The sequence below is a fragment of the Hyposmocoma kahamanoa genome, unplaced genomic scaffold (genome assembly GCF_003589595.1).
Source record: "Hyposmocoma kahamanoa isolate Upper Pololo Valley unplaced genomic scaffold, ASM358959v1 100021, whole genome shotgun sequence".
Taxonomy (NCBI): Eukaryota; Metazoa; Arthropoda; class Insecta; order Lepidoptera; family Cosmopterigidae; genus Hyposmocoma; species Hyposmocoma kahamanoa.
This window is the reverse complement of record NW_020653200.1, coordinates 9,762,115-9,771,054: the sequence shown is the minus strand read 5'-3', so window position 1 is coordinate 9,771,054 and position 8,940 is coordinate 9,762,115. Positions and strand designations below refer to the sequence as shown.

The 8,940-nt window shown below is 34.8% G+C and overlaps 1 protein-coding gene across 4 annotated transcripts in view; it reads right to left on the bottom strand.

Moving 5' to 3' along the window:
- Positions 1-8,940, bottom strand: part of LOC113227791 (hepatic leukemia factor) — a 136,332-nt gene that overhangs the window by 41,533 nt on the left and 85,859 nt on the right. For all 4 annotated transcript variants that reach the window (XM_026460811.1, XM_026460876.1, XM_026460881.1 and 1 more), the window contains one exon: positions 3,857-3,895. In XM_026460811.1, coding sequence (XP_026316596.1) covers positions 3,857-3,895 — 39 coding nt within the window. The remainder of the gene's footprint in view (positions 1-3,856; positions 3,896-8,940) is intronic.

Genomic DNA, 8,940 nt, shown 5'->3' with positions numbered 1-8,940 from the left:
CTAACATCGGTAAGCTCACGTATTCTGCGGACTGCGTATGCAGCGGAACTTAACCTGCTGGCCAGGGATGATATATGTAAAAAACCATTGAAGTTTACTATCTAAGGTCACTCCCAAGAAGACTGCTTTATTAAAAAGGTCTAACTTTTCTCCGTTTATTTCTATGCTTGGACTAGTCGATTTTACGTTAGGTAATTCAAATTTAACACATTTTATCTTCTCGGCATTAAGCAATAAATTGTTAGCATTAAGCCAATAAACTACCTTAGAGAGGGTATCATTAATATGGTCATAGTTAATGTCATGTCTGTCTGTTTTAAAAATCAAGGATGTGTCATCAGCAAACAACACTATTTCGCAATGGTCCTTAACAAAGAATGGCAGATCATTAATATAAATCAGAAATAAGAAAGGTCCAAGTGTTGAGCCCTGCGGAACACCCATTTTTACTGGAGAACCCAAAGAAGTCACACCATTTATGTCTACTTTCTGAATTTTACCGTTGAGATATGACGAGACAAGTTTCGACGCCTTGCCATTTACACCGTAATGTTCCAGTTTCCTAATAAGAGTATTATGATCAACGCAATCAAATGCCTTTGAGAGGTCACAGAAAACACCAATAGCGTTCTGGGAGTTTTCCCAAGCATCAAAGATGTGTTTTAGTAACGCTACCCCCGCATCGCTACTCGATCTAAAAGTAAACCCGTATTGTTCACTATGAAAAATATGATTCCTACCGAAATAGGACAGTAATTGAGTCAGCATAACCTTTTCGAATATTTTACTTAAAGCTGGTAAAATTGAAATGGGCCTATAGTTCATATATCATAAACTTTTGTAGAGACTAGTTTTGAGTTTGGCGTGTTGCATATCTTTTGGTGACATGTCACGAAGCTTCTTGATGTAGTTTGTGGCATTGAATCTGGTTAAATTATTCTCGTTGGAAGATTTTCGCACATTGGATTAGATTACAATTTATTAGTATCTTCTGATGGCCGTAGTAATTTGTTATTTAAAATTGCAGTCTTAGATCGTTTTGGTCTAGTAGCATAGCGTTCGTCGACAGAAAATTGTTTCTTAATTGAAATTTGTTCTCTTTTAGCTCACGGAGGTCTTCTCTTTTCTCTTTTCTTCACCTAGCTCACCTATTCGTTAGGGTGTGTAGAATATATTTTATACGTGTATCTATTTTATTATTATTTAACCTTTGTGGTATGCATGACTTAACATATACCTAAAGTCATTTAGACTATTGATAGTAACTATTATGACATAACCTATGCTATTGCCTGTGCCAGGGTTCATGCTGTCTAGAAATAAAAGGTTACTGTTATGTGAAGTGAGGAAAAAACTTCATAAAAAGACGGAAACGCACTACAGGTATAAATATTACTCTGCCTGCCCCGATGGGAGAACGGCGAGAGATATATGTATGTATCCAGAAAATGGCGTGTTTGCATTATTGTATCTAAATCCGTTTTAGTGACTTAGTGAATAATCACCTAAACATATTAACATACCTACATATCACAATAACTTTAAACTTTGTAGGACTTCTCAGTCGAATAAAATCACTTTAATCATGGTGATTTGAGTAAATTTCACTATAATTTAGATGCATCGTATTTACGAATCCTACGTAGTTTATTAGTTTCTGACTCTTATGGCCTGAATAAATAAATGAGATTCAATATAATAAGTAATAAAATAAAATAAGGAAAAGAAATAATATTTTCAATAATAATTGAAAAAAATACTTTCGATTTTGCTATAAAAAACCTCGGACAACGCTCACAAGTACCCTCACTGCTGCATGCGTAGTCTCTAAAGATGGCTGTAAGTTGCGGTGTCATTAAGCGAGGGAAGGATAAAATGACGTAAGGAGAAGTTTTGTACTTATTTATATTTGTTTTTAAATATCATAACACTGTTAAAACTCGGAACTTAAATCACATTGTTCATACTTAACAACACCCAAGTAAGTGGTACAATTTTAATATTAGAGAACGCAAAAATGCTGTAATCAGAGGCACAGAAATATTTAATTACGTGTTCTTGATGTAAGGCACATTTCGCAAAAAGCTCTGGATTTTATGTGGGTTAAATCGTTTTGAAATTCCTCAATCAGAAAAAAGCGTTAAAAAAATTATGCTGTCCAGAGTTTATTTTTCATTTTAGAGACTTGAGACCCAGACCAATCGAAGCAGAAAAAAAACTGAGCAAGAATATGCAAAAAAAGCATTTTTGCAGGTATTGCGGGTTACAGCATTATCGCTTTCCAGACACGATATAGTACTGTCAACTAAGAGGAGTATGAGTGTATAATACAATAAATCTCACTTCCGGTGAAACAGTGACTTTGTAAAATAATTATAATAATAATGTATTTATTCTCTTCCACAGTGAAACTTATATTTAGGTACATGAAATAAAGTGTATCCTTTTTATTGTGGAAGCCTAATGCTCAAACTAGGTAAACCCTGTATTATGAGACACCAGGTCTCCCTTTGCGGAACAAATTTGAATCCAGGGAACAAAACAAAAATTCTGTGGTAACGTTAAAACTACTACATAAATAGTTAAGGTTAACATATAAGCAAAGAAAAAAACAGCAACAATACAGCCAGTCTTAAAAATGTAGAATGGATATAAGTAAAGTTACTAAGTAAGTAAGTTTGAGTGTGTCAAACTTACGCGCGCACGCGCGCGGGTATGTGTGTCTGTATGTGTGAGTGCGCGTGTGCGCACGCGTGTGTGCGTGTGTGTCTAATCATACCAGACCGCAAAGCAGTCAATCTCAACAAAAAATGTATAGGAAAGTTAAAAGTTTTGTGTTTAAGGGTACCGACATTTGAAGAGCTCTTAAATGTTATACTATTTCAATAAACATTCCAACCTTTATGGCAAAATGAAGAATGCATAATGCATCTGTCTTTTTTTCGTATACATTGCATTTTTAAAGTGGTTTCGAATCACAATTTTGTAGATAAGTCTGTGTTTCACAGGAGCTGCCAAATGTGTTTAAATACGGTTATATGCGGGTTTACGATTGGACCCCATTTGGAAGTAAGCAGCGCATCACGCTTGGCGGCGTACTGACATTAACAAATAACGAAAATACATGTTTACTATGCACGCAGTGGTGACGCGTGGATATGGGGTCCAACACATAAGAATTCGCGCTATTGGTGAACTGTAAATACAAATATTTGATATTCTGGAATAGCAACATGCATATCGACTGTGAACTGGCAACCGGTACTATCTCAATTTTGATAACTTTACAGGTTAAGAAAAATTTATTTTTTACTAAATATTAAATAAGAATATGTAGTGTACATACATATATGTGTAACAAAAAGACCTAAAAACTACATACTTTTATTTAATAAACCAGATGCTATATAAACAATTTTTTTCTTCATCCTGTTAAGTTGTCAAAATTGAGAGAGTACCGATTGCCAGTTCACAGTCTATATGTCATTTTCAATTCTATATTATACATAAATAAGTATTATAATTATACTCATATAAGTATAGTACTGTATCTATATTAGCACATTCAGTCAAGGATGTTATTATAGTTGCTGGGTGTCGAAATGAGTTCATGAGATTAAATAAAGTTCCTTGAGTCTTAGTATTTGTTGAAAGGTCCGTTTTGTTATTTAAACAATATTTTAGATTCAGTTTTATTTCATGTTTCACCTTATAAAATTACCAAGATAAAAATCTCAGTGGTTAAAATAGCGCTAATAAGAACTTATATACGTCATAAATATATCAGATTTCAATTTTTTAAATAATAATGTCACATTTAGAGACTTGAATAAAGGGATTACATTCACCTACTAACCGTATTTTTTATTGAAGCTCGCCCCGTGACTCAGGAAATCTGAAAATAACATAAAATGATGTTAAAAATAAAAACAAAGTAATGGTAGCAACTTAACAAATGGCGATAAGAAAATGACGAAGCACGATAGTGAATAAAATGAGATGCAATACATAAATCGACATGGTCATTACTTTCAAGGCTAACTTTTTCTATCGCATACCATATAATCCGCTGTAAAAGTGTACATAATAGTAATAATATCAGGCGTGGTTTTAAAGTAAATACCGTTTTCAAACTATTTACTAACACTAAATGAAGATTCCATAAACATAATCTGAATATCAGATAAATAAGATTAACATTGAGTAAGTACATTAACTGAGAGACGATTCCGCAGTAGTCTTAAGGTATTGAGTTTTTTGTTATATTTACAAAGTAACTACGCCTTTCCATTTTTAAATATCGTGATGAGTCGAGTTTGCTTGTGCGTGTGCATCTTGTACGTGCGTGCGTGCCTCGTGGATAGCCACCGGGAGACAAGCGAGAATGAGTTATTTTAAAGAAAAAGTTAAAACGCGTTGTTTTATAAATTAAGTCATACTTGACGGTGACTTTGTCCAAACAAATCATAGTATGGTATGCCGAACGCAATATTTTCAGGGCGTCTTGACCCTTATCCATCAAATAGGAAAAAGACAATATCTTTCCGAACTGCAAATCATAGAAACTGAATTTTAAACGAGTCCTCATCATCACCATCAATAACGAATTATACGTTCTACCGCTGAACACGATTCTCCTATAGTGAGGTGGGTTTTAAGCCGTATTCCGCCACGCTACACTATGGGTAACCACCTAAGAGAGCCGTGCCAAAAATGATGTTACTAAAAGTCAGCTGAGATACACGTGTTGTTATACCCCAAAAGAAGTGAAATACGTAACAAACTTTCAAAATATGATCGTGTAATACAAATGTATAACGGCCTGCAGAAAGGATGAACCTCTCAGAATTTTTATACAGTTGGATTTATACGATTTACAGTACACTACGGACCCTTTTATAACAAGTCTGAGAAAAAACCCGTATAAAAGCAATCCACGGAGTTTCTAGGTGAAGCCTTGTAGCGTCTGGGTGAATATTAAAGTACTTCAAACTTTTCATTTATTTAACTTAATTAAATCTCGTCTTTTCGAAATGTTACCGAAATGTGATATGTGTTCTAAAAATATAACCAAAAGAACCGCAGAAGTGTATGCAATGTGAAAAAATAGTTCATGCTAATGCGGACTGTACTGGACTCACAAGTAAACAACTGATGGCGCTCCGAGCTACGGACAGCATCGGGTGGACTTGCGATGATTGCCAGAAAATCTCGCCTCCTCGAAGGTCTTTCATAATACTCACTGACGAAGAGGAAGTGGAGACTGAGAAGAGTGTGCAAATGCAAGTCGGAGGAAAAAAGATCATGGCTCAAGGCATAGACATAAAGAAGCTATTGCAAGACATAGCGTTAGACGTTGAAAAAACAATTAAAAAAGAGCTCGCGGATTTTCAAGAGTCCCTGAACTATTGCTGTGATAAAATTGATGGTTACGAAATAGAAGTTCAATCTTTACAGAACAAGCTTAAAGAGATGGAAGGAACATACGTTTAGAAAACCAGAATAAACTTTTAGAAAACGAAGTGGGTGCGTTAAAGCAGCGCTTTAATGAACAAGAGCAACAACAATTAGGTAATCAAGTAGAAATATCCGGTATGGCCTACGAGGGAAATAACAATGGTCTGGAGATCGCTGTAAAAGTTGCATATACGCTTAACTTAAATAGAAACGGAATAAAAGCTGCGACATTTATATGTTTTTAAATACGACTCAGGCTTGTGAAATGTATAATTTTTAATATTAAAAATGGCTAACATAACAAGTAACGATATTACTGAATTACGTAACTGCCTTAACCTTACAGACTTTTTTAATAATACTACCAAATCGCCAAATAGGTTGACTTTCGTCCACGCAAATATCCGCTCAATGATAAAAAATTACTCAAAATTGTTAGTATGCATACATAACTGTTCGAGCCAAATAGATGTTATTGTGTTGAAGGAAGTCAACCTGAATGATAGTATTAGCTCCCAATATGAAATAGATGGCTACATTATGTATAAAAATCTAAGATCTAACAGAAAGGGTGGCGGAATAATTGTATATGTTCAACAAAATCACGAATTCTCTATAACACAAACAAAATCGAAATATTCTGAATGTATTATAGGCTCACTTAAAACACAATACTCAGACGAAATAACACTTTGCGCCATCTACAGGCCACCAAACACAAACAAATCACTATTTATAACAGAACTATCTAAAATATTATCGACTTCAAAAAATAACACAATACTTATGGGAGATCTTAACATAGATCTTAAATCTGAAAATTACATCAAAACACTGTATATTGACACGATCTGGGAGCATGGGCTATCCTGTGGAATTTCGAAGTACACCAGAAAAGAAAAACGTAATGATGTAATAACAAAAACGTGTATTGACCACGTATTTGCAAAGTTTCAGCCAGATTTCGACCTATGCTCCGCTGTGCTCGATACAGTTCTGGCGGATCATCGTATGACAGTGCTAGCCTGTCTTGGTAAGCAGTATACACAGGATGTTCAAATCCCCATAGTAAAGTATGACATCAAAGTATTAAATAAGTTACTGGAGAATATAGACTGGTCCTGTACTAATAGTCCGAGTATGTCATCAATTGGAATTTATAATTACATCACAGAACAATTCCACTATGCCTATGACAAATCTAAATTTATAATACGCGTAAATCCTAACTCTAAACGAAACTGTGAAAAATGGATAAATAATAATATAAACAAGCTATGTGAGAAAAAAGATCAATTATTTAAAAAGTGGATAAAAGACCCGACACGTAAGACATTGAGAAGGGAATATACGGGAATACGCAATAAAACCAATAAAATTATAGAATACAGTAGAAATAATTACCTAAAAAACCAAATCATACAAAATAAAACTGACACTAAGAAACTATGGCAAATATTAAATAAAGTTTCTGGAAGAGTAACGAGATCTGTAGATGACGTAATAAAAAAGGACTCGATAAATGGAGAGGGCTAATATGAGAGAAAAAAAATATCGCTAACAACTTTGCCCATGAATTCAACAATAACGTCAAGAAAATTATACCAAATTGTACCGTGCCATTACTGAACGAAACAGACTATCTTAAACCCACGAATACCTCCATATACAGTAAAAAAGCAAGTCCCGATAACATTCTAACAATACTCAGGAATTTAAACACGCATAAAGCACCAGATCATGATCTAATAAGATCTAAAGATATTAAATACATATCTAACAAAATAGCAATTGCAATAGCTAATCTTATTAATAGAAGTATAGAAACCGGTATTTATCCAGATGAATTGAAAATAGGAGTCATACGTCCAATATATAAAAAAGGTAGTCACAAATTATATGAAAACTATAGACCCATCACTCTATTACCTATTTTAAATAAAATATGTGGAAAGTACATAGCTGGGCTTATACACAATTTTTACGAAAAAAATGAGATACTTTGCGACAGACAATACGGATTTAGACCAAAGAGAGGGACAAACACACTGCTTTCGGAATTCGTAGACGATTTAAATTCTCATCTAAATGCAAAAAGACATGCAGTGCTTGTATTTCTTGACTATAGCAAATCGATACGCTGAGACACATTACAATGGCTAAAAAACTAGTATGTGCGGGAATTAGAGGCCCGTTGTTGGGGTGGTGCAAAAACTATCTAGGAAATCGGCATTATATGGTCAAGGTGGGAAATACACACAGCGAACGAATCAAGGTCTCAGAAGGAACAGCGCAAGGATCAGTATTAGGTCCTCTACACTATCTTACGTATGTCAACGATGTGATGAATGTCATAAAAAACTGTAAGTTATATCAGTTTGCAGATGACACTTGCTTGGTTGCAGCGGATCGTAATCTTGACGTAGCTACCAAACAACTGCAGGAGGACTTTGATTCCTTAAACAAATGGTCACATGATGCCGGTCTTGTTTTAAATGCTCAGGAAACTCATCTAATGCACATTCGCTCTCCATACAACACGACCAGTGACAGAAGCATATTGATCGCCCACAGTCATGATTGCCTTCACAATAACACACCACTGGATTGCAAATGTGTCCCAATTAAACAAGTAAGTAAAGCAACCTACTTAGGACTTGTTATAGATGATCGTCTTAATTGGGCAGCTCATATTGAAACTGTATGTAATAAACTCAGGGCTATACTTATAAAATTATCTTTAATTTAAAAAAAATCCTCAGAATATCATGTTGACGATGTACAAAACCCTCGCAGAATATATAATCTCGTATGGCATAACTAGCTATGGACGTACCTTTAAAACTAATCTAGATCGTCTATATACACTACAACTGAGATTACTCAAAACTATTAACACCACCCAAGGAAAAACATAAATACAACGAAAACTCACTTACGCTTTTCAAGAAATTTAAAATTATGCTTATACATCAAATAGTACAATTCTCACTGATAGCTGAACAAATACACAGGAAGGATCTTCAAAAACCGATCTATCACACCCACATGACGAGACAAGCTGCAAAAGGCATGCTAACGACAAAAGATGCAAGAAACTCATACGGCCAGAGAACTACTGAATATCTCATACCGAGACTGTTGAATCAGCTTCCAGATGACCTGCGGAAAAGACTTAACGTAAGAAATGTGAAGAGGGAGCTCAGAAAACACTACATATACACATTACCGCCTTCCTAGGTAACAGATGGACAGATAATGAGACAATTAGTGACACTCGAACAAACACACACGATCACCCCTGTCCATTCACACGCGCGCTTACACACACACACAGATACGCGCATGCACACACACACACGCAGGCACGCGCATACACACACACACACTCACGCAACCTAACTTTTAACATATCATTTCAATTATTATTATTTTAATAATACGCTAAAATTTATATTTTTATGTACTATAGTTGAAAGTCAT